The sequence below is a fragment of the Melitaea cinxia genome, chromosome 13 (genome assembly GCF_905220565.1).
Source record: "Melitaea cinxia chromosome 13, ilMelCinx1.1, whole genome shotgun sequence".
Lineage (NCBI taxonomy): Eukaryota > Metazoa > Arthropoda > Insecta > Lepidoptera > Nymphalidae > Melitaea > Melitaea cinxia.
Window position 1 is genome coordinate 5,528,965 of NC_059406.1, and position 26,970 is coordinate 5,555,934.

Sequence of the window (26,970 nt, forward strand, 5' to 3'; positions counted from 1 at the left end):
CATAGAATTTATTGGTAAATGGTTCTTATTACACGCAATATCTTAAGTCAAATATAATAACGTAATAATTTTGGATTAGAATTATTTAGTAACATGCTTGAATTGATTTTATTTACAAATATATTTTTATTATTATACAACAATATAAGAATTGATACGTCTCATTATTTTAGTTATGTTAGCTAGATATTTAAATATAAATTAAAATACTCGAATAAAGCAATTTAAATGGTTTTAGTTTTCGTTATGTCAAATTTACATTTTGATTACAATTACAGCACAAAAACATTTGGGTAACAATTTGTTGTCAACATCAAACGAACGAAATGTTTGATTAATTTGGTGAAAATGACCCAATCGTTTGCTTAAATATACAAAGTCACAGAAACATGTACATATAAAATACTTTCGAGTTACTTATTTTCTCGCTTTGACCTTAATTAGAATTGCAGTCTGTTTATGGACCTTTGGTCTATAGACCGCTACCAATAAATAGGCAAATTAATCTTTGTTATAACAAGACTGTCCTTAGTTTAATTATATTAAAAGTATACTTTTTTAAGATATTTTTTTTAAAGTATATTACGAATGAATTTAATTATAGTAGTTGTTTTAACAAATACCATTTTAAATCTAAAATTAAATGTTTACGACTTACCCATAAACGTATCACGTTTAAAGGAACGTAAACATTTTATACCTCACCTAAAACATTGATGTAATAATATACTCTGGAGGATGTTAGCCAAATGAGTTTCACGGGTAAAGGATCAGAAAAACATTCCCTTGTAAATCAGGGTTATTTTAGTGCCTTATAAGTGAATTAAAAATATCATCAACAAAAATAATAGTATGTTTATGATAAAAGCCTTGTTCTCTCTCTTGGGGCGTAACTACAGGTGTAGTTTTAACAAAAAATCGAATTTCCATTTTTTTTCAACGAATGAATTTTCAGTGTCCTATTTTATTTGTTCGATAATAAATTATGTATTTTTTTTTAACTATTCCAGACATTTTAAAGATCAAAATTATTTCAAAATGGTAGAATTACTAAAATACTGGATTTTATACTATTTATAATTCCATATGCTATTAATACATTTTTGTGTGGTTTTTTTTTGTCAATACAAAAAACAAAATAAAATGAAAAAGGTATAAATTAATCTGAAATACCCCGCGACACGAATTAAAATTACTTTCACGATTATTTTCAATTACGTCACATGACATAAACATGTTTATCGTTCGTAAGGGTATGTATGTTAATACGTGTACAACAATTTATTTGGCGGCTGAATGCGTTATTTCATGCGGCATTCATTACAAACTCATTACCGATCTTATCTATTAATCGTTCCGACATTTTCAAAGTAAATGTCTACCCTAATTGATTTTCCGACACGACTCACTTAATAATCGAATAGGCAATGACAAAATTTTTGTTTTAAACTGACCCAGCGAACTTTATACCGTCATTTTTTTTCGTGATTGTAGGATTGTGGATTTTTTAATTTTCCTTATACCCTGTCTTGACAATAACAAATACAAAAAAGGAAAATTCTAATTTATTGCTAAAATTTCGAAGTTATGGCATATGTTTCTGCCATTCATTTTGTTTCATATTCTATCGAGATTTAATTAACAATTTTATTTTATCTTATCTTTATCTTTTTTGAATTCCAGTAGCAAATTGTAGTATGGTGTATATAACATTTAGGGTAATCATATTTTCCTAATTCTATATAGATCGTAATTGTGATAACATAATACTTCTTGCTAATATTTCGTGATCTGACTTCAAATCGCAAATTTTATTTCCAATTAATATTTACGAATAACCTTTGTTTTATATTATCAAATAGAAATAAGGCTATTTATCGGATTTCGAAATAAGACCAAGGACCTGAATAAACACTGGCGAACTTCTGAAGTATGTCAAGCGTGTGTGAACAGTGTGACTGTGCAGTGATATGTTTTAGTACAGTGTAGTATAGGAACGATGTGAGAGAACGGTCACAATGTGGGCGGCGGAGCTGAGCTGTATTTTTATTTTATTCGGTAAGTATTTGCTAATATAAATGAGTAATAAATATATTTAACATACACGGTCGCCTGTTCCTGACGTAATAAACTTATACTTACGTCGGGCAACAACCGGTACATACATGGTATAAACGCACATATAATTGATAACATTCGAGTACATCTGCAATCCGTGCCACTTTGCTGTTCAAAACATTAAAAAACTTGTGTGTAATATAAACTGTAGCTAACCGTAGCTCGTACACAATTCTGTATAATACCTATATATTGTGGCACAATTATTTCAAACAATTACAAAATTGTTTTTTTTTTATTTCGGTAAAGATATCAGTATTGTACATTAACGAAACTTTTATAAAGCTATACTAAACGAATATTCTCGAAAAGTACCCCTACAGAGTATAATTCACAATTATATAACTCTAGAAAACAAATAAAGTTTTACTATTACACGATAAAGGCTTTTGTAAACGTTTCTGCAAAGGGGATAATAACGATTCTACCCTTAAAAGCCGGTCTTCAATGTAACCTAATAGTTGTTTAGAGAGCCGTGTCCATTCTGTTGTGCTAACCGGTGTAGTCGACTGTAACAGATAAAAATAATAGATATCTTTCACAGATAACTAAAACTGTTCTCATTTTATTGTATGGTTATAGTTTCTCAATAAGTTTTAATAAAAATGTAATTTCTTTGGTGGTATTTGTTATTATATCTAGTAAAAAAAATATAGTATAGAAAAAGACTAAGTATTTTCTAGTCAAAGTTGCCACAATTTTGTTTTGTTTTTATTGTTTGTAACTTGGTTTTGATAAAATGAAAAAGTGACATTAAAAAGTAAAAAATTGTTTCCCACCACCTTTTACATGTTTTCCTGTCCACCAAGATGGGTAAATCCAACGAAGAAATTTGGTACATTTAATTTTTACTTTAAAAAAGGTAAAAATGGGAGTTAAGCCGCAAAAAAAATATTTTTACTTTTATGGACCTAATACAGTGTCAGTAAGAGTCAAAATAGGTCTATGTGTTTTCAGTCTGGAAATTTTGATGTCAAAGATACATATTTCGCTCTGGTCGCCACGCTAAAGGTCGTTCAAGCTGCACAGACAATCGCGAAACCCGGGTTGGCACACAATTAGGTGATGTTAAATATACGGTGGAATTGGAAGGTCATCATTCATTATGAGTTTTTCTTATAAACCGCCGGCCAAAACCATCGAATCGAATTTTTACTGTCAAAAGCTGATGATACTTATGCAATAATTTGAGAATAAGCGGCTAGAATTGATTAACAGAAAAGGTGCGGTCTTTTATCACGACAACGCCCGACCGTACGTCTTCCACTAGCCTAGTCTAGCCACTCAACAAAAATTGAAAGAGTTTGACTGAAAAGTAAAGTAACAGAACGAAAGTAACCGACATAGCCCACAGAATTAGCAAGTTGAAGTGGCAGTGGGCTGGTCATCTGTGTCGCAGGACCGATGGCCGTTGGAGTAGACGGGTCCTAGAGCGGAGACCGCGTCTTGGCAAACGCAGTGTGGGACGTCCTCCGGCCCGTTGGACCGACGATCTACGTAAGATTGCCGGTGTAGGCTGGATGAGGATTGCGGAAGACCGGGATGTGTGGTGCGAACTTGGGGAAGCCTATGTCCAGCAGTGGACTGCGATAGGCTGAAGTGTGTGACTGAAAAGTCTTAATGCATATATATAGCATAGCATATATGCAGTCTTCTTAATGCATAGACCCATAACTCCGACCTTGCACCCTCAGATTTCAATCTGTTTCGGTGTCTTTATAATTCTTTAGGTAGTGTAAAGTTAACATCAAAAGAGTACTGACAAAACTAATTGTCACGCTATTTTAATGAGAAGTCCCAAAATTTTGGCAATCCCGCAATGGCGCTAAAGCCAAAGAAGAAGAAAAAAAAGAAGTCCCAAAATTTGCGGCAAAATTTCCCAAAAATGGCTGCAAGCTATCGAATAACATGGTTACACATAATATATTATAATTTATGTAAATAAATTCTGTAAAATCTTATCTTTAATTTTTATTATAAAATATCCAGAATATTTTTCCGACCTAATATTTCCAATAACAATTAAAGTTTTATAGGTGACATTTATAAAAAAATCTCAGTATTTCTCCCGTATAACTGAAAGTGAGGTTAGATATAATCAATATCAATAATAAGACTTGCCTTTTAGTTTTTGTCAGATTGTATTGTGAAATATTTAAAAAACAAAACCGTGAATTTTCTGTGAGCAGAAGTATAAAAAACAACGGGACGTGACGGGAAACAAAGTACATTTTTATCGTCGCTAGGGATCGCCGTAATGGACGGTGCTTCGGATGAACTCGGTCAAAATCGGCAAGCTACAAAAAAATCCCCATTATTCAGGGAAAACGCTTAAATACATACGCGTAATGACTTGTTTATTCGGTTACATTTTATTGTTTGACCTCATTGTCGTTTCTTAATTAGAATTTGATTATAATATTGTATATATTGATTTAATTAAATATTTATCATTCTTCACTAATATATAAATGTATTGTTGTATTATAAGATTACCCAAGAAACCTCTAAAGTTAAAAAAATACTTAATGGCGGTGACAAACATGACTGTATCAAATGAACTTATTTTTTTTTTCTTACATCGTTTTTAACATATTTATTGGCATGTCCTCAACGAAAAGATATAAAAAGAAGTCCTGATGTTGAAAATCGTTACTAGAAAGAATCAGAACCAACAAAAAAGGCCATATTCTTAAGATAGGCTGCTTATCAAATATTTGCAAAAACATATAATATATAACAAGAACGGTAGCTATATATTTCAACAATGAACATGTTTAAGCTGAGTTTACAGCTAATTGAATGTTATACAAAATACTCATATCATTAATGTTTTGAATACATTATATATTTAGCTATCATGTTCATAATTAGGCTTACAATGGCTGCGGAACAAGGGTGATCGAATTAATATTATTAACTAATTATTTTGATATTGTGAGTACGTTGATGAGATTATGCTGTCTATTATTTTACAAAGTCTAATTAATTAGAATACGAGTACTTACGAATAAATTTATTTTTAGAAATTAGCGCTGTTTGATATTAAGCTTATATAAAAATGAGAAGACAGTGAGAAAGAATTAATACTAACTTCCTTTGAAAAAACTAAAGCATATATTTTGTTAATTTCTAAATACGACGAAGGCATCAGAATGTCTTAAGAGTAATTACAATTACCTTCCAAGACTGAAATGTAAATTCACTATTACCAACTGGCTCAAATCTTTCACATACGATGATACCGAAAACCTACTTGTTCACTAGCAGCTGACTCTGGGTATATAATTGTTTGTATTTTTTTTTCTCTCTAATTACCTCCATTTTCTTGTTGACCTTTTGGGTCTTTGTTGGCAATTACTATAAATTGGTAAAACAAGTTTACATATACCTTCATCTGCGAGGCTTGTCTCCATTTGGACAAGTTGAGCACATGATCCTGTATTCTTAACTTTGGGGGGGGGGGACCTGTTGACTTATAGTACAGGTATTTTATACCTTTTTTGAGCACCAGTCCTTCGCTAATCGTGTTATCAAAATTTGTGTTTTTTTTTTTTTTTTTTTTTTATGTCACTAGGTCGGCAAACAAGCGTACGGCTCACCTGATGGAAAGCGATTACCGTAGCTTATAGACACCTGCAACACCAGAAGCATCGCAAGCGCGTTGCCGACCCAATCCCCAATCCCCCCAGGAGCTCTGGTCACCTTACTCACCAACAGGAACACAATACTGCTTGAAAACAGTATTATTTTGCTGTGATCTTCTGTAAGGTCGAGGGTACTACCCCAGTCGACTACTACTACCCCAGTAAAAAACTTTGTGTAAAAAATAATAATTAAAAATAAACAAAAAACCCGCCTGCGTGAAGAATTACTAATAGAAAATCAACTGAATAAGCTGAAACAAGATAAAAATTCAATATGCACACAAAGTCAGCGAAATAAATAGAAACAATATCAAACACTTTGTGCTATACATTTAAAATATATTAATACGGTAGTCCTTCGAAACTTTATGCAACGTCGTACATAACATGCTGTCGGAGACATGCACAAAGAGAGAATGATTTGACTTATCCTTCAATTTCATGCCTCCGACTGTGACATTTATTAATTTTTATTTGTAATTTTAATTGTAACCATTGTATTTTATTAGAAAGGCTACACCCCGAAGTTGATCGTCGCCTAGGAGGCGAGTTTGACATGGCACAGGCGTGGGAAAGAGCAAAGTCCACATTTTTTAAAATTTAATATTGTATTTCTTTATTAGTATTACGGTAATAATAATCATGATATACCTTTTTAAAATCCTTGTATTGTGCCCTTCAATTTGATACCCATATTGTAGTATTCGAGAAAAAAATTTTTTTATCATTAAATATAATGGCTTCGCGCAGCCGCCATGTTTGATTTTTTTTTAATTTCACCTATTTAAGAACACTTGGGCAGCTAAGACGAACCTAACGATACCTCAATTATGTAAATCCGTTCAGTGGTTCTGGAAATATGAGGTAGTAAAGAATATTACATACAAATATACATACATACAAGATACGCGAAAAAAACATAACCCTTCCTTGGCAGTCGGGTAAAAATTACTTATAACTTATTTTCCTCATAATGTAATCTTCATCTAAATAAAATATTTATTATTATTATTATTACGAGGAACGATAAAAACGATGAAAGCGAAGTATTTTCAGTAGAACACTCGTGGATCATTATCGTGCAGTACTGACTATAATAGTAAGAATATTTATTTAATACTTATTAGAAATTTTCTTACCCACGATTTTGATGCGATCTACTAAAATATGGAACATCACATTGTATTCGAGCGAGGAAGCGTGAATATGAGTATGTATTTCTAACCAAGAGGACTTTCCTAGTATTCGTAACTTTTCTATAAAAATGCAAGGAAATAGTTCCTAAAAAAATCATTTATACTTAATTAGTTTTTTAATTATAGTTAGGTTTTTTTTTTTAAAGAAATCGTAACTTTAGTATTTAGTCAAATTTGAGAACCTTGTTATAATAGACGAAATATTTTTTCAATTATAGGTATTATTTCGCTATGTATACAATTTTATTTGTAAAGAAACTTAAAATTTTTTCTTTAAAATAATGCTCAACATGTTATACTCTAAAGTAACATAGATGAATTAGAGTCGGGTAGCAACTAATAGTTATCATTTTAAAGTTTGTAATGTCATAATCAAGAATTGTAAGTTTTCTTATATTTTAATCATTATAAATGATAATTCATACTTAAACATTAAAGGAAACGCTATTAAACACCCTTATGTTAAAAATTTAGCCTTAATAGCCAACTTTTTTAATATTTGATATATTTTAATATATGACTTTTTTTTACTACTCGGCTTATACAGTAGAGTATGTTATAATTATTATTGTGTAGATATAGAATCTTGTTCAGAATAGTCTAGAATATTTTGTATCAAACATTAAATGCGCTTGCTAAAGTAGACACAAAACATTGAAATAATTTCTACGATATAAAATATTTGTTTTCAACAAAATCAATTCAGCATTCGTTTAAAACCGAATGGTATTTCAATCAACAATAATTTGTTAGCGAAGTTTAATTTCGATCGAACAATTTTATTAAACGCAAAAGCTGCTCCGTTTTAAAGCTTGCGATGTTGTTGAATTACACAGATGATAATGATACAGGTGAATACTTTAATATGAGTATACATATATAAAGGTTAAGTTTTTATTTATTTTTGTATTTTACTAGGACTTATTTATTTATTTATTTATTTATTTTACACTTCTGCACACTAACACAAAAGCAAAATAAGTTCAATGAGGCAAAAAAAAAATACAATAAATTTGCATTAGTTGCAACAGGCGGCCTTATCGCTAAAGCAGCGATATATAGACTTATTGTTTAATATAATTAAATGGAACATTTCATAACGCCCTCTTAAAGATCCATTTAGACATAACAATCATACAGGATATGCGCGGCAGGACGAACAAAAAAAAATCCTCCAGTTCCGCACATGTTTGTTTTTAAATATGCTAACTTCAAGTACTTTTTAACTTGAGTGGGTAACCGGAAATGTGAAATGATTAAAACTTTAATTTCTGATGAAAAATACTACGAAACGGTATTTCATTATAACTTTTTGAAGTATGAGGCCGTTACTTAACTTATTTACTTATTCTCTTACGTTTTTTGTGTCGTATACTATATAATCTAATGTACTGAATATATTCTTAGAAATCTTACACGTGCGCTACAATATTTATATATTTTTAAATAAATTGTTGTCATCCTAAATGAGCAATTACTGCGTTTCTTACCAGTTCTATTCGTACATACATATATATAAAACATCATTAATTCATCCATTTGTATTTGGAAATACGTAGTAGTATTCGCATTTAGTAGTACGATATGACAAAATAGTTTAGTAGTGCGAAATGACAGTGCGCAGACTAACAAAAATGTTGTTGAAAGATGTGAGAAATAATATAAAAATAAATTCTTAGTATTATTTTTGAAATATTTTTAGTAGAGTGTGCTTAGTCGCAAGGCTAATACGATAGATGCGCCACATCAGAGAGCTTACATATAAAAGTTTGCGTATGATGATTTTACAGGCTTAGTGAAAGCTGTGTGAACTGTGTGTAAGATGTAGCCAATAATCCAGATAGCGATTCAACAACAATTTTACCGATTTCAATAAGGGATCAGTTTGTTGGAAGTTGATTGTGTAAGGAATAAGGATCGGTTATATCTATATGTAAAACACAATTATTTAAACGTATAAAAAGTTCGTTGTACTTATAATGATGATATCTTGAATATATACCATTGATATTTGATAAGCCACCGAGAACTTTGTATTTCACTTTATGCTACCTACTTTATACGAAAATAAATCATTTTGATATTTTAATTTTTTCACAGGTGTAACAGCTGGCGGCGGAGGCTGGGAACCTCTTGGGCAGCCGTACTTCGACAACAGCACGAAGCGAGAGGCTACCGCCGCTGTAGGACAGCCTGCGTACCTTCACTGTAGGGTCAGAAATCTCGCAGATAGAGCGGTAAGAATTTTTATTTTATATAAATACATATTTAATAATAATAATAATAATAATCTCTATTGCACACCATTAAAAGATACAAACTAAAGTAGCATAATTAGATGAAGATGTACAAAGGCGGTCTCATCGCTAAAAGAGCGATTTCTTCCAGACAACCTTTGGGTATAGGACAGCGCATAGAAAAGCGGTTAGGAAGTGTACAAATAATTGTTATAGAAATTAGAACATATTACAATAGAATATAAAATTATACATACATATATACATACATATCTATGCATACACACTTACATACATTCACATATACACATATACTCATATTTAACCTAAATAAGCAAATGAAAATGCCCTTTGTATTGTGTAATTTGAACAAATATGGTGTTTATTTAAAAAGAAATAAACAATTATAATCTAGAGAAGCCAGCACTAGAGGAAAATGGCCTATGCATTAGCAGAAGCAAAAAATATCTTGCAAATTTTCTCGACCTAACACCGTCTCACGTTTACCATAAACATCGACGGAGAACCACAATCCGCAATCCTCATCCAGCCCACACCAACAATCTTACGTAGATCGTCGGTCCAACGAGCCGGAGGATGTCTCACACTGCGTTTGCCAAGACGCGGTCTCCACGCCAGAACCCGTCTGCTACAACGGCCATCGGTCCTGCGACACAGATGACCAGTCCACTGCCACTTCAACTTGCTAATTCTGTGGGCTGTGTCGTTTCATCATTACAATCTATAAAGTCCACTGCTGGACATAGGCCTCCACAAGTTTACGCCAAAAATAACGTGAATTCATGTGTTTTGCCCATAGTCACCACGCTGGGCAGACGCGTTGGTGACCGCAGTACTGACTTTGTCGTACCGAAGACGCTGCTGCCCGTCTTCGGCCTCTGTATTTCAAAGCCAAGGTTTCAGTTCCAAGGTGGTAGCGGAACTGTGTTATCCTTTAGTCGCCTCTTACGACACCCACGGGAAGAGAGGGGGTGGCTATATTCTTTAGTACTGTAGCCACACAGTACCTATGTCGTTTACTTTCGAAAAATCTCTCGAAAAATAAATTATAATATTAAATTACATTAAAATTATAATTTTATATATGTGGTATATACACATATAAATTACATACTATTTAGTTCAATTGGTACTACGAGTATATATGCGATATGTGACTTTGTTTCGGTTGGAATATTTATGTAATGTGTATATCACGTGACATCGACATCTAACTTTCTTATTCACGAGTGGTTAAAGTTAGACTGCAATGCTTCGTTCTAATGGAAAAGTTTCAATATATATTCATAGTAACTGTGTCTATTAATTACAATTATTGAAGTTTTCAAATACTGTTCAGAGTAATAAAAGTGTAACAAATAGCTTTATATGATTGAGGTTAAGTGAAAAGAAGAAAGAAAGAAACACATTTATTTGGGACGTTACACTAATCACAGACATTTTTACACACGAAGATCGTCTAAATGAATATTAGATAATAAACAATTAAGTATGAAAAATTCCAAAAAAAATTATATAAATTAAGAAAAAAACACTTTTAAAACAAAATAAGAGATATGAAAAATTGAATACAACAATAAAAAAGCGAATTCCGTCTGCAAATACATGTTGTGGCCCAAAAAGTAATATCACTCAGCTTCGAGTTGGGTTTTAAAAACACAACACTGATTTTCACACTTTACCAGTTTTTTTTAATCGTTTTTACAAAACTAACAGCATATTACATTTTTACTCGCAGTTATGGCTTCTGATCCGCCATTTTAAATAATTCTCTTGTTTGTGATATTTCAGAAAACTATCAGTCAAAAGAACATTTACGCATTGAGACTTTCATAAAAAAGGGAAGTTACAAATATATGGTTTCTTTAGGCTTTAAGTAATGCTAGTACATATTTAAAAATCCTTAGAAGGGGTATAACATCTTTTGTCAAGTATTAAACAAAGAAAATAAACAAGTTCTTAATTGTTTTTTTTTTAAGATTTCTTATCATATAATGTTGAATTTAAAAGAAGGAATTTGAATATTATAAATTTTCCTAAGGAAAACAATATGACCTATTATTATGCACATTTTTTAGATTTTTCCGATCAAAAAATTTGGAAATAAGGAGATGACCTAAATTTTTTACTATGCTTAAATACTCGAATTGAGTGAAAAAGAAAATCTTTGAAACCCGATTTAACATTGATTTAACCCTGCTTTTCAATTTCCAGCTTCAATTCAAATTCAAATTCAACAAAATTAAAACTAATTATACTTTTACTTTATTTTTGTTTTAATTTTCTTTTGTTCTTTTTTATAATGTGCCAACAATAAATAATTTCAGTATATATTCTAAGTGTTATTGTTTGGATAGATGTGAGATATTAATTAATAACGAATAATAGATTCGTAATTGCCAAAATACAATAATTATGTGTTTCAATATGGTTTTATTACCAACCTTATTTTAAATGCAAATTTTTCTTTTATCGATATTCGTATAATTGTACATATTTATTTTTGTTGATAAAGTAACGTAAAATCTATTCTGTACATTGAGGTTGTTCCATGTATTATAACGACATTTTTTCAGTAAATATTTCTCAATTCTATATATAAACTCGTATATATTGGTATTCCTTGTGGCTTCAATTGTAATTGCTTGTTTTATAGAATAGATGTTGAATGTTATATGAAATAGATGTCTACGCTGCATGAAACTACTGTCGATGCGAAAGGCTTTGTTGTAATGTAATAGAGTTCATTTATTTATTTACAGCAAGTTACTTAAATTTTAAAACAGTTTCACTTCATCTTATTAATAGAATCATCACCACTAAAACTATAGACATTAGTACAATTTGAGATCTTAAATTATGATTACTATTAAAGATGTTTGATTAAGATTTTTCATATTAAAAACTATTTAATTAAAACCGTAACATAAATTATGTACTTGAAACAAAATTAAACTACGTGATATTAATTTTATTACTCTCCTATGTTTTTATAAAACAGGGTGCTATCTATAAATGTTACAGAACATATTCTTAATATTTTAATATAATTACTAAATCGAATATTAAAAAAATACGTATTGTATCTTTACCTTCTGTCTCATTATACTTTACAATATAAAAAATAAACTGCAGTGGAAACTTTAAAGAAAAGCACGTCAGTATTATCATTATAATATATGTCACACTTCATAAAACTACGATGCGGTGCTATAAATTTAGAAGTTGTTTTATAAAACAAGGCATAAAAACAAAGTTGATGATCATATAAAATCCGAGCCTTAATTTATGCTCGTACTTATGCTCCGCGCGATCGCAAAGTTCTGTATTTAGCATAAGATAATACTGAGTTGCCTGTGAATTTAGGTCACAGTATATTCCTTAAGGCATCGCAAAACAGCTTGATGAAATATTGCGAGACTTGTAAATATAATACAAGTGCTTTTATTATTTCTATAACAAATTTATGTTCGAAATCGTAAAATTTTTATTACGATGTGGTAAACTCTAATATACGAGAGTAATTACATTAATGTATACTTGGATAAGAATAAAACTTATGTACATCTAGTGCAAGATAACGTTGCGACTATTGCAAAATATTTAGACTTAGTATTGACGTGCATTTATTATTCGGTGATCTTAGTAATGCGATTTTTTGTGGATGTACCTTTTTTATTAAATTTTCTCTCATGCAAACCTTGTCCCGATAGTAATGAACACAGAAAAAGTTCGATTTGGTGCAGTTATTCAAAAATTATGCCAATAGATTTATTTCAGAGCGCTGTCACACCAATGATGTATATAAATTTGTATTTATGCAAATATTTCTTTCCGGTCTGGGTGTCTGTCCTTGTAGGTCTCCCCACCATACCTCGGATAGCACGTTAATCTGTTGATCCCGGTTGTTATTATAGACAGTGTTATAGTGATCGTAACTCTTAATAGGAAAAAGACCAACTCGAAGTGGAGCAGTGCGTTGGATTAGGCTTCCAACCTATATATATATATATATATAAAACCAACCTAATTTCCCGAATAACCTTAAAGGGGGAAGAGGCCTATGCCCGGTAGTAGAATGTTAAAATCCTTTCAAATTAATCTATATTAAAGATTAAAACTATGTTACGATGCTTAGGAACAAAATCATCCAACGCTAAAAGCTTGTCATTAACCACCAAAAGTCACGACTTTTAGCCATTTGTAAGTCTAAAATAGATTAAACAAAAATATAACAGTAAATAGTATAACTTTGTAATTACGTCGATTATTAATCTAGATGAAGGAAGTCATTTAAAAGATATACTGTTCCAAAGTAGATGGCGCCTTTAGCAGCAATAGGATTAGCAGTTGGGGTTTAACTATGTTGTATAAATCGTTATTTTCGGTTAATCCACACTGCGTTATTTTATATAAAATGTGTAAACTTTTCTCATATACATATATTTTAAGTATAACATTTATAAATGTTATATATTAATTTATACCCATTTGTTCTATTTCAGTAAGCCTACTAAATTCCTATTTTTAACCGACTTCAAAAGAGGAGGAGGTTACTCAGTTGTTCGGGGATAACTTCGTCGTTTATGAACTGATTTTGAGAATTACTTTTTGTTGGATAAGAGATATCCCAGGGTTGAGATTTGACCATGATAGGATAACCAGGATTTGATGATGGAATCCTAGAAAATCGAGGGGAACCCTCGAAAATCGTAGTGACGACTAGTGCGTTTGTGAATTTTTTTCGTCAACCTACGTTGTATTACTTGTCTATGTAATTGATGTCGTGTTTTTTTCGTTTGCGAGCAAACACGATTATTCAGTTCCCATCCAAAGATTGCCTGAAAGAAATTGCTTCATGCGTTAAGGCAACGTTTTGTACTTTTTCTTGTTTTTATAATTTATTTCATTTTTTTTATTGTGTACAATAAAGAATACAATAAATAAATAAGTTAGGGATTTTTTCAGGTATACGTATTTACGTATATTCACAAAACTAACACGAACTAGACGTAAAGGCTAGACCATCCAAGTCTACTATCTAAGTGAGAGTTTTGTCTTCCTTCCGCTCATACATTCCGCGTGATTGCCTTGTATAGATTTGTTTAATGCACCCAGTAAAAAAGGAGTTGAAATTGCAGATTTTGTTCATTTAATTTTCATGATTTATATATAATATATAACTAAATTTAATCGTAAATAAGAATTTAGACTATACAAGAATAATGTATATGCCACCGGCATGCCTTTTCCCCTTCTGATCTACTACGAATTTACCTGAAGACTAACTTTTATTTTATTTTTAACTTCTACTTCGCACTTTCAAATTTACAAAATATTTAGCATATCAATTATCAATAATAAATGAATATCTTATTTAAATATAAATTTTGTTTTATAAATTAGTACCTAGAAGACTAGACAAGTATTTTTTTTGGTAAATCTTGTGTTTTGTAATTTATATTTAAATTCGAATAACATACTGATGAGATGTGAATAATATTTTTGATCTTACCGACATAATTTAATAAAAAATATTTTTTTAAATACACTTATATACGATTTAAATACGTTAATAAAGGGCTCTCAATGATAGTTGGCAAAAAAAGGAAAAAAAAAATTGGACTCGAGACATCCGAATTTGAATTGGTGTCTTCTGGTCCTAGACAAACAAGACATGATTTTCACATGATCTTTATTGATGATAAACTGTAAGTCTAAAGTTGAATACTCTACCAAGTAGAGCCAAACACGAAGGGCCTACTGGATGCTATTGTCTATTGAATATTTCCGCTATCCACCTCCTGATTCCATTAATCAGTTCAATGAAACCAAGTGCCTGTATTGTCATCGGTATCGAATGCCATATTCAAATAAATCAGATAATTAAACAGATATGGATTGAATTAGACTTTTTCGTTTTGTTTGCATGATATACAAATACTTGCTACTATATATCATTAGGTCGGCAAACAAGCGTACGACTCACCTTATGGTAAGAGATTACCGTAGCTTATAGACGCCTGCAACACTAGAAGCATCGCAAGCGCGTTGCCGAACCTACCACCAATCCCCCCCCCTCCCAGGAACTCTGGTCACCTTACTCACCAACAGAAACACAACACTGCTTGAAAACAGTATTATTTAGCTGTGATCTTCTGTAAGGTCGCGGTACTACCCCAGTCGGGCTGCTCCATATTTTTCCTGCTGTGCCCTACCTCAGGTTACGTATTATAAAACCATTAAAATATCTAGTTGAAATAACTGACTGACGAAGGACTGAAGAGTGACTGTTAAATGTTACTTTTTGTGATGAGGCAGCCTATGCACATTTATTTTAAATATAATTATTAATCTGTATTTCTACGATTTAGCCTATAACATCCCAATACTGGGCATAAGCCTTTTCCTCCGTGCAGGAGAGAGAGGTCGGAGCTTTATTTACCATGCTGCTCCAGGGTTGGCAGATTTAATTTTTATAATGTACGAAATACATTTTTAAACAAATAAATAAAATTAACCTCACTCTGGTTGGTGCTAGATAAATCCTAAGAAATTTAGATATACTTTCACTCATGTACACTCACGCACAAGAGTATGAGCTAAAAGCCAAGAAAAGTTTTACAACTTTTCACAACGACGAGTCAAGTTAAACGACAAACCATTAATATCGTCCTTGGAGGGAGAAGGACCCTAATTATGTTTACGAACTTTAAGTTTAATCTCTCATGTACTCCATTGTGTAATCGACTATGAGCACTTATATAATAATAAATAAAGACGACTTCTTTTGTAATCCAATAAACGTAAGTTATTTTGAATTCACTTAAAATAGTACAATATTAATTTTTATTTCACTTTTATTAATATATAAATCACATTTATATATTTTTCAAATTAAAAAATAATTTATATTTAAATAGTATAAAATAAAGCATAATTATGATTTTAATCATAATTTACTTTACTGTTGTTCATGTTTTAATCTGACTTTATTTTATCATTTACAGCATTTATAAAGCAAATTAATAGGAAAAGTAAAAGATTGAAACGCCTTTTACTTGTTTGTTTTATGCTACATCTAAATTGTAGAAACGTTAAATTTATTACTCGAACCGTAATAATTTTATTTTGTTTCTTTGTGCCTAAAATATTGTTAAGGACACACAAAGAAACTAGCGCCATCTAGCGGCAACTGTTGAAACCACACAAAGACAGCGATAACATGAAACTCTCTACTCAATACTAGATGGCGTTAGAGGAACTACTGTGGAACTATGTAGAAGTATAGTCTCGAACACCGGGTACATGCGCGAACTTTTCAGAATGGTCTGGGCCTCGTGTCGGCCGATATAAATAGCCGCAGGTAGGCGAGCGAGTACAGTTCAGTTTGAGCGATCTTCGAGGCGACTTCAAGAGTGAAAACTAGTGATCAAGAGTGGTACCAGCGAAACTTACGACATTGGCTACGACATAGGACATCGTTAGTGCTTAGTGTTTGAACCTAGTGCTTTGTGTTGGACCTAGTGCTAGTGAATAAAGTCTTGAAAAGAGTCAGCAGGTCTTTCTCTCCAAATCCTTCGAACCCTAACACGTAACAATATGCAAGAGGGTAAAGTTCATATTTTTTTTAATTAAATAATGTAAAGTCGCCGTAAATATTGATATATATTACTCACACACACTAATCATCACGAAGGTTTAACGAAAATATCATAAACTGTATAACTACAAACACAAAGTGCATGGTCAGCACAACACATCAATGAAGCCTTTACAAATATTTGTTACACAGCAGTGCAATAATTGGTTATTATTGTCAGGACTAAAATTATATTCTTGCTTAATACGTTTCGAAAATTACAGCGACGTCTCTATTATTATTTCTTTTATGTTTTTTATTTAGTCTGTAATTATGATAAAGAAAAAATATTGTACTCATTAAAATATTGTTAATGTTTGGTAATTTTATTAAAGTAGACAACCAAATAAATATTGTTAGCATTTAAATTTGTAATTCTGACGATTAATAAAATATTGAATTTTGTTTCGATATTACTCTTATTATAATCTTTGGCTGTGACGCCGCGTTGGCGCAGCGGTCACAGCCATGGATTGTACCTGTTGCGCTGGCGGTTGCGGGTTCGATCCCCGCACATGATAAACATTTGTATTGGCCATACAGAAGTTTGCCGTGGTCTGGGTGTTTGTGCAGTCCTAGTGGGTCTCCCCATCGTGCCTCGGAAAGCACGTTAAGCCGTCGGTCCCGGTTGTTATCATGTACACCTGATAGCGATCGTTACTCATAGTAGGGAATATATCCGCCAACCCGCATTGGAGCAGCGTGGTAGATTAAGCTCTGATCCTTCTCCTACACGGGGAAAGAGGCCTATGCCCAGTAGTGGGATATTACAGGCTGAAGCGATTAATCTTATTGTTTATTCGCTTAATACTGGAACAGCACAAAGATGACGCCATCTTCCGAATGGTTAATACCTATTTATTAACGATTAGTCAGTCGCTTTGTTATCTGTTTTGCAGGGTAGTTTCACAATAAATACTGTTATCATTTAAATGTAAGTTTTTAATAATTTTATAAGATTGTATCGTTCATGTTGTGATTATTATTTGTTGAAGTACCGGAAGAGCATAAAGATGGAGACACCATCTTCTTAATAGTTAATACTAATTTTCTGATTGGTCAGTCGCCATCATTGTCATGTATTGGCGGGATTGTTGTTCTATATCTATGATAATTTGTAAGTGAAGAATCAGATATAGTTCAATTATTGTGCGGCTAATGTTGCTGCTTGATAAGTGGCGTACAATTGATTAGTGTGATAACTTATTCAATGTAGTTATAATTGAATTTGCTCGCAAACGAAAAAAACCGACTTCGATTACATCGACAAGTAATACAATGTAAGTAGACGAAAATATAGTCAAGTAAATACGCGTTATCAAATATTACTCAAAGAGTTGTTATCAGATCTCGATGAAATTTAAATGTGACTACAAGATAAACATCAACTTGCGATTAAATTAAAAATCATCGAAATCGGTACATCCAGTAAAAAGTTATGCGGTATAATACAACGTAGGTCGACGAAAAAAAGGTGAAGTAAAAACGCATTATTAGATATAATTCGAAAAGTTGTTGTTAGATCTCAAATAAATTTAAGTGGGGTCAAATGACACACATCACCTTTCAATTAAAAGAAAGAATGTCGAAATCGATCCAACCAGTCAAAAGTTCTGAAGTAACATACATAAAAAAATACAGTCGAATTGAGAACCTCCTCCTTTTTTGGAAGTCTGTTAAAAAGTGTGTAGGTATTGTGAATTAATAACTATAGATTTGAAGTGAGAAATAAGTGTTTCGTTGAGTGTTCTCATACGTGCTCTAAAATATGTAGGTATGTTTATTTTTACCTTTACGATTGTAGTAATAAAACGTTACTATTTTGTCAATTTTATTGTCGTACTAGAATAAATAAATAACAACGAGAATAAATGTTACAGCATGAAAAATATATATAATGATATTAGTTTATCTCTTTTTTATAATATATTCTTTAAAACTATACAACTTATTACATGTTTATTAAGTACCTGTTTTACGACAGATATTAAAGTTTATCTCCCACATAAATTACTGATACGGTTTTATCAGCAGGACGCTGAATTCAGCTTTATCTGAGATTTTCATCATCACAAGTAAAACAAGCCCATAGGCATATTTCATCTAAAGTAATAATTTTTGACAGATGACATGGTGCTTACAGATAACAAAAGTAAAGTAAATAAGGTGTTCGACTCTTACCTGCGTTCCTTCCAATAATAGTTTCTGTAGGTGTAATAGATCACTATCCACGTGAAACAAAAATTCCTAGCAAATTCTTAATTTGCCTTAGTTTCAATTAGACGAGTTACTTTAATAGATTCGGAACGCATAATACCTTCCGTGAGCGCGTAAGCTATAATTTACAGTGAAAAACATTCTATGAGAAAAAGAATTCGTTTTCATGTGCGGTTCTTTAGTTGTCAGCGCCAGTTAGTATTATATTTCACTTCATCGACGTTTTTAGGGCTAGCAAAAATAGTATTAGACGCTCGTATATTAAGATAAGGAAAATTTAAAAAAAGGGTGAGACATTTTTTTTTACGCAGAATGTGCTTTACTACTACGATAAAACCCCCATTTTGAAGGAACGCAGTTAGGAGTTAAACACGTTGTGTAATTCAAGTTTTATCTGTTGGATACCGTTATATGTCAAGTAAGTTTATCAGAAGTCAGTGAAAAGGGCATTAAACTAGTTATTACAATATCCCAGCTTTAAGCTAACTAGGAAACATAATCTATTTCTCGTCCGGTTTTTCCCATATTGCCTTGGATGGTGTACCCCTACCAGTCTGCTCCGACTTCCGCTACCTTGGGTCATTAATACAAAATGACGGCAACATAGACCGTGACGTGAAAAATAGAATAAATGCGGGGTGGGTGAAATGGCGACAGGTCTCTGGAACAGCTTGTGATCCACGAATGCCCCTTAAACTTAAGGGGAAAATCTATAAAACGATCATAAGACCTGTCGTAATGTATGGATCGGAATGTTGGGCAACAAAAGTTACGGATGAAAGAAGAGTGCACGCAGCCGAGATGAGAATGCTAAGATGGATGTGTGGAGTAACGAGGAAAGATCGGATTAGAAATGAGTATATAAGGGGAAGTTTGAAAGTAGCACCCGTGACAGAGAAAATGAGGAGCAATAGGTTAGCGTGGTATGGGCATGTAATGAGGAGGGATGAACGCTATGTTGGTAAAAAAATGTTAGGGATGAATGTCGAAGGACGAAGAGCGATCGGCAGACCGAAAAAGCGATGGATGGATTGTGTGAGTGAGGATATGAGAAAGAAAGGAGTAAGCACTGAAGTGATGAATAATAGAGAGGAATGGAAGAGGAAAACATGTTGTGCCGACCCTACATAAGTGGGATAAGGGCAGGAAGATGATAGGAAACATAATCTATTTGATGGTTTCCGATGTGAGCGTCAACAGAATAGTAGCCAAATTATCATTGAATGAGTCAGAAAGTATCATTCGAGACGCAGATTGCGCCGATTCAAACAGAAACTATTCAAATTTTGGGGAATAAGAAAAAAAAACTTTATCATACGAGTTAGACGTAGTAACATAGAACTGAAATAGATAAAATTTAGAAATAAATTTAGCATCATAAAAATTACGAAGTCGTCATCAAATTGCAAAAATTGATAACAGATTTTTAAAAGTATAATCTGCATAATTTTGTAGCGTTGTTAAAACTTTCAAAATCGTATCGACTTAAAAATGTCCATTATAATATAGGTATAGGTATTTTTATTAATATTACAGGCATATACTTATTTTAATTTAAAATATTAATACCAAGTAATGCGGTAAACACTACACAAAAATGAAAGCAACCTCTCATTACATCTAGCTCAATCGTGATTGTAGCTCGAGATCATTTGGATTAATATTTTAACGTACCATTCAAGAAAAACGTCTTACAAAATAATTTCAGTAAAAACATATCTCGGTAAATAAAATACAGACCATTTCTTCTCTCTAGTTTTTTCGTATATCAGAGTATAGAATATTTTATGGATTTCTTTTATTTATGAATATTCCATAACTATGTCCTAAATTGGATAGTCGTTTCTTTTGATAACTGAAACGTTTAGTAACAGAAGATTTTTAGTTGAAAATGTGTGTTTTCTGTCTTCTTTCTTTAAAATTGTCAATGTTTAGTAAAGATTTTCCAGGAAAAGCGGGCACTTTGAAGACATTTTTATGTTTTGTAAATAATATGTTGTAAACACCTGTAAATACAAATCATACCGAATAAAATCTACAAATATGTATTGTCCACACCATCATGATATACAATTTATCTGAGGATAGTTACTTCGCTCTAGCAACAGAGATCACAACAGACAAATAGGTTGTTAAGAGTAAGGTGGTCGTTCCTGTGGACGTTAAGCGTTTGGAGAGATTTAAAAACACTATTAGAAATAAAAAATTGAGATTCCGTTCGTAGCTAGTCTAAGTTAGAAATATGTAATTTTATGTACCAAAAAAAAAATCTCTACCAAGTATTGTAAATCTATCCATTCATCGTATCGTTAAATGTAATGTCGTTAATGTAATCACCTTATGGCGAAATAAATATTTTCATTTCATTTCACATCTTAGTTTGTTGCGGAGGTTTGATCCACGTTCACGGCAAACGAGTTTATAGGTCTCCATAGGCCTCCCATGTATTTACTTCGGTCTACACGTTCGTGCTTGTGTAATGTGTGTATTACCAAAACCCCGATAAATTAGTTCATCCTTGCGGGGCCTGTTGAGAATGGTGTATTTACAAAGCAATACCTTATTTTATTTATTTATTATTTTATTTTATACTTTATTGTACACCACAAATAAAGCTTAAAGATAGTTACAGACAGTGAAGTACAATGGGCAGACTTATGGCTAATTACTTTCATAAGTCATCAAAAAAATAAATAGTCTTACAAATAAAAATTTACTTGAACCATTATTATTGTATATTATTTGTTTATATTATATTATTATTTATTAATATTATATTATTTGTTTCGGAAAATAAATTTCAAATGTCACAAAACATCGTTGCTATTACTTTCTTTCGCACAGCGAGTTTAATGCTACTTGATCTAGGCTTGACCCATAAAAACTTTTACTCGGAGCGAAAGAATAGTTTGTGAATATGCAGTTATATCCAGTTAGTTCACTTAGTTCCGTCGCCGCGGAGCTTTTAAACGCGCCACGACGCGAAGAAAGTTTTCAAAAACTTGAAGTTAACCCACCGAATACAAATTCGAATAAAATTCCGATACCGCCAATCCCAGGCGTCGGAAAATAGATCATGAATTGCTTTATAGCGCACCTCGTAAAGCGTGTTTCTGTTTTTCATTCTAAATGTATAATTCCATTTTATCATGAAACCAAATTGTCTATGGGTACATGAAACTTTTATGTTTTCATATTCTATGCTGGAATAAGTATATGCAATCCAATTTACATTTATTTATAAATGATTTGCTTCACCGCTTTGTTGTTCATTGATTACGATGTTTTTAAAATTTCCTTATTATTTTGGGTTTTAATAACATTGATAATAACATTTAGCTCAAAAGGACAAACTTACGTTACTCCAATAAATATTACAAGTAAATGGTTAAATTTATAACGACTTTAAACTTTGTTTATCAAACAGATATATAGAAACATGCTAACATAAAGTTTGGAAAGCTTAAAATAAAAAAAGAAATTAAAAACCTACTCGTAGGCATTAGCTACTCAGCCACATACCTACTTACACTGATATGAAAATTCTCTTCTTTTTATCCGTCTTCCTATAAACATAAGACTCAAAATACTTTTGAAGATTAAGCTTACATTCACACAAACAAGATAAACTTAAAAACTTAAAACCGACTACGAGATAAAACTTTAGGGAGCACCACATTCAATATAATGTGACACCACATAGGTAGCTTATAACTATCGGACGATTATGATCCTTCTAATAATACCTAATTTTTTAACAGACTTCTAAAAAGGAGGAGGTTTTCAATTCGATTGTATTTTTCTTACCTCTGAACTTTTGACTGGGTGGAACTGGAACATTGATAAAAAAAAACAAATGAATTGAGAACCTCCTCCTTTTTTGGCAGTCGGTTAAAAAGTAGTATTAAAGTACAAAAGGCAAATAAAAATAAAATTCGCAATATAATATAACTTTGCGTATAGTTATTATTGGTATTCTAGACAATTTGAAATAAATGTACTATCGTAATGGATATGTCCAACTACCTCAAAGAACATGCTTGTCTAGAAAATCCTATATCAATCAACAACAATAGCAGTTTTAAATAAGGCAAATTAGGCCTGTATTCTGTAATTTTCTGATATTTTGTACAATATATTTATTTTCTCTTTGGCTGATCAGCTTTTCTTCGCTTGACTGACAGTTCAGAGACATTTTTTAGATGTATTTGTCCCATTGCGAATCAATCATGCCTATTTAGAGTAATCCTTTTACTCAAGTGAAAGAACAACACGACCTTTCGGCGCCATATATACGATTAAATTGTGTGGTTGTTTTCATCTTTTGTGTGTAATTGATCAGTGATTAACCATAAATTTAACGAACCAAGAGTAAATGTAAGCTTAAGGCATACAAACAGATTACTTCCCTCCAAAATTCACTTCGTTCCGGATTTTATCCAATTAAGACGTTTAGAGCTGTCTTTATTGTCTTACGAGAAACTTTCTATCCGAAGACTAATTCCATTGTACGCTATCCAAGTCCTTTCTTAAGTGTTCCAGATTTTAAGGTGCTTTTAGGTACAACACGAGACGATTTAAACAACTTTACAATTATGTGTAATTAGTTCTTTGTCCCCAAGCCGTGCTTCGTCCTAGAAGCTTTTAAAATACTTAAAAAGTTTTGATAAAAGTTTTTTATATTTTTACCCAACTATGTACATTAAAAAAATAAATAAAAGTAAATTAAAAAAAAAAACAAATTCGACACAAGGCTTAAATACATGTAATTCCTAACAATAAAAAGAAACGTATGTCATCATCATCATTTCAGCCTATTGCAGTCCACTGCTGGACACAGGCCTCCACAAGCTCGCGCCAAGAATGGCGCGGACTCATGTGTGTTGCCCATAGTCACTACGCTGGGCAGGCGAGTTGGTGACCGCAGGGCTGACTTTTTTTTATTTTATTCGAAAACCAACAGCGTTACAATTCGTATATAACATAATATTAAAAATAATAAGGCCAATAATAATAATAGCTTTGTCATACTTAAGACGCTGCTGCCTATGCTATTTCAAAGCCAGCAGTTGGATTGTTATCCCGCCATCGCGGTCGGCTTTAAGTTCCAAGGTAGTAGTGGAACTGTGTTATCACTTAGTCGCCTCTTACGACACCCACGGGAAAAGAGGGGGCTATATCATAATGGGTTGCTATATCATTTAATGCCGTAGATACACAGCCTGGAACGTATGTGCAGATTTTTAAAAAATATGCAAAACCTTGTTTCAGTTTACCTTTAAGCAAGTAAATGTAACGAGGCATCCTCGCCTGTTTGCAACTAGATTTTATCGTTGCATTCTCTACTATTCTGGCTTTAAATATAGTTAAAATACGAAAAAGGAAAATTAAACAAGAGGGTACAAAATTGATTTAACTATAAATAAATATATTGACTTAATTTGGTTGAAATTTGCAACTATACTCTATTTAATATACATATTTAATTTAGACCCACAGAAAAACTTTCAACGTTGTACACATTTTATACACAAAAATGACATTTTAATTCAACTATTAAAGAGAATGATATATAAATAACAACTTTTATGATTTTTAACTTTGTTACAGGTATCCTGGATTCGGAAAAGAGACTTACACATACTAACGGTCGGCGTGCATACGTACAGCAGTGACGCGAGATTTGCAGCGCTACATGCGGATGGCTCCGATGAGTGGACGTTACGAGTGGCTCCAGCACAGCCTCGGGACTCTGGCGTCTACGAGTGCCAAGTCTCCACGGAACCCAAGATCAGCCTGTCGTTTCGACTCACAGTCGTTGGTACGTTATCTTGGTTAATAAATTACATACGTATATTATGAAAACGGTTTAATGGCTTTCTGCCGTGTTAACAGGATACAAATGATAATATCCGTGTCAACGATTCACCACCTTTACGCACGTTTGACTTGGAGAGAAAGCTGGTGATTGCGTGACGAGAACTTTACGAAAAATGTGGTCGGGTGAAGCGAACGAGAGTAGAGAGGGGAAAATAAATTAGTGATAATAGAAAGAGAGTTTCGTTTCCATTACTGTAGGAGCTAAAGAAATTTTAGTTCAGCCATGCGGTCTGAAGCACACTGATTTTTTTAAAGCTTTTATTTAACTTGTAATATCTGTAAGTATGTATGTATGTTTCTTAAGATGAAATCTTTGAACTTTTAATAATTAAGTTCAATAACAGGAATTTCAGATCCAGTAAATCTAGAAACCAAAAATATTTGTCCGTTGCCCATTTATGATGTGATTTTTAAATTTATTTACTATTCATTAATTACATTATATTATTTAAACATTGTAAAACTATATTTGAATGTGTTTCCGTCAAAAGCTTTTTTGTATTCGATTCTTTGGAGGACTTCAATAAATTACCAAATAATAATATTATATTTTAATTAAACTATATTAAAACTGTGACAACCCCTCATGCTACAAATTGCGACATTGGGTGTTAGTTTGTCGTCAAACAGCAAAAGCGTTGGGCTACTGAGTGTATAACCTATTTTAATCAATGTAACATCGTATATTTCAAACTATCAAAGTTTTGTATCAATACACCTATTCATATAAAAGTAAAAAACCAATACTTTAGCCATTCCAATTTCATTTGAAAGACGTTTCTTAAAACATATTACATAAAATTTATAAAGGCCGACTGAAAATTCCTTGTTAGGCTATATTTAATTCAAAATGTAAATATATATTTTTATTTAAAAATGTACCTCCAAGTATTAAGAATATAATTATTTAATACCTACCGACATTATGAAGCCGGTAGAAAATGCAAACGTTGAGCTGTCTATTATTTTCCTGGCATAACTACTATAATGTGTTGGTACCAGTTATTTTCACCCACATGTTAAATAAATAATCAAATTATGTGATTGCGAATACAGTGACATAGGGTTACCTGTTAAAAATCGGGTTGGAGTGGCAGTTGCCGAATATAATATAGCCTGGCCAAGAGTATCTTTTATATATTAAATTAGATGTAGAAGGACGGTGTCGTCCGGATATAAAAACTCTCCAGTGGGCGAGGATTTATTCATTTAAGAATAAGATAGAAGACTTCACAAATGACTTAATCGTAAGCGTGCCGATCGCAGCAGCGGTCATTGGATGACCCACTTAACAAAACTAGTGGTCGCCCAGTGGTCGAAATTCGGCCATAATTAATTTAAATTATAAGTTTGAACATTATAAAGTTTCTGTTGTCAAAGACATTATATATAAGAAGTATACTTCTATGATAATAAATAAAATAGTGTATATCCGTGTGTGAATTAAAACATTTTAGTGTGTGTAATGTTTCTTTTTTTAGGTGGATTTAATGTATTTTTATGCATAATTAGTTTTCGTAAAAAGGGGTACTAAGTTTTTGCTTCGCGTACCTTACACCTTACCTTAGGACACCTTACACTAATATTTTAATTTTACCAACATAAAGATTATTGTGTACAAAACAAATTATATTTTGCGTCGCTAACAGTAGATATATAATTTTTTTATCCATTGAGCAGATGGTTGAAAGCCGTGTCTAGTTCGTATCTTAGACTATTACTCTTATTTAGCATTGCTTAAACAAGAATCATGTTTTAGCTCTTTGCATAGAATTTAAAAGTACATTAGTAATATTTAACTTCTTTTCAATTTCAAAAAATTTCATTTCATTTATCCTTTCTAAATACGAAATGAGTAGATTCTACGAATCTTTCCCTTTTGATAAAAATTGTCAATAGCTGTTTAATTATACGTTGATGGTATTAATCGTAAAATATTATTTATCTAGTACTTTTTCCAAGAAAACTATAATAATATTAGATATATAAATAATAAGATTTGATATACAAAA

The 26,970-nt window shown here is 32.0% G+C and overlaps 1 protein-coding gene across 1 annotated transcript in view; it reads left to right on the forward strand.

The window, feature by feature from the left end:
* Window positions 1-1,982: 1,982 nt before the first annotated feature.
* LOC123659275 (hemicentin-2-like) overlaps window positions 1,983-26,970 on the forward strand; it is a 42,084-nt gene continuing 17,096 nt past the window's right edge. The window contains exons 1-3 of the mRNA XM_045594522.1: window positions 1,983-2,058; window positions 9,062-9,198; window positions 24,689-24,899. Of these exons, the coding sequence (XP_045450478.1) occupies window positions 2,019-2,058; window positions 9,062-9,198; window positions 24,689-24,899 (388 nt within the window). The 5' untranslated portion in view covers window positions 1,983-2,018. The remainder of the gene's footprint in view (window positions 2,059-9,061; window positions 9,199-24,688; window positions 24,900-26,970) is intronic.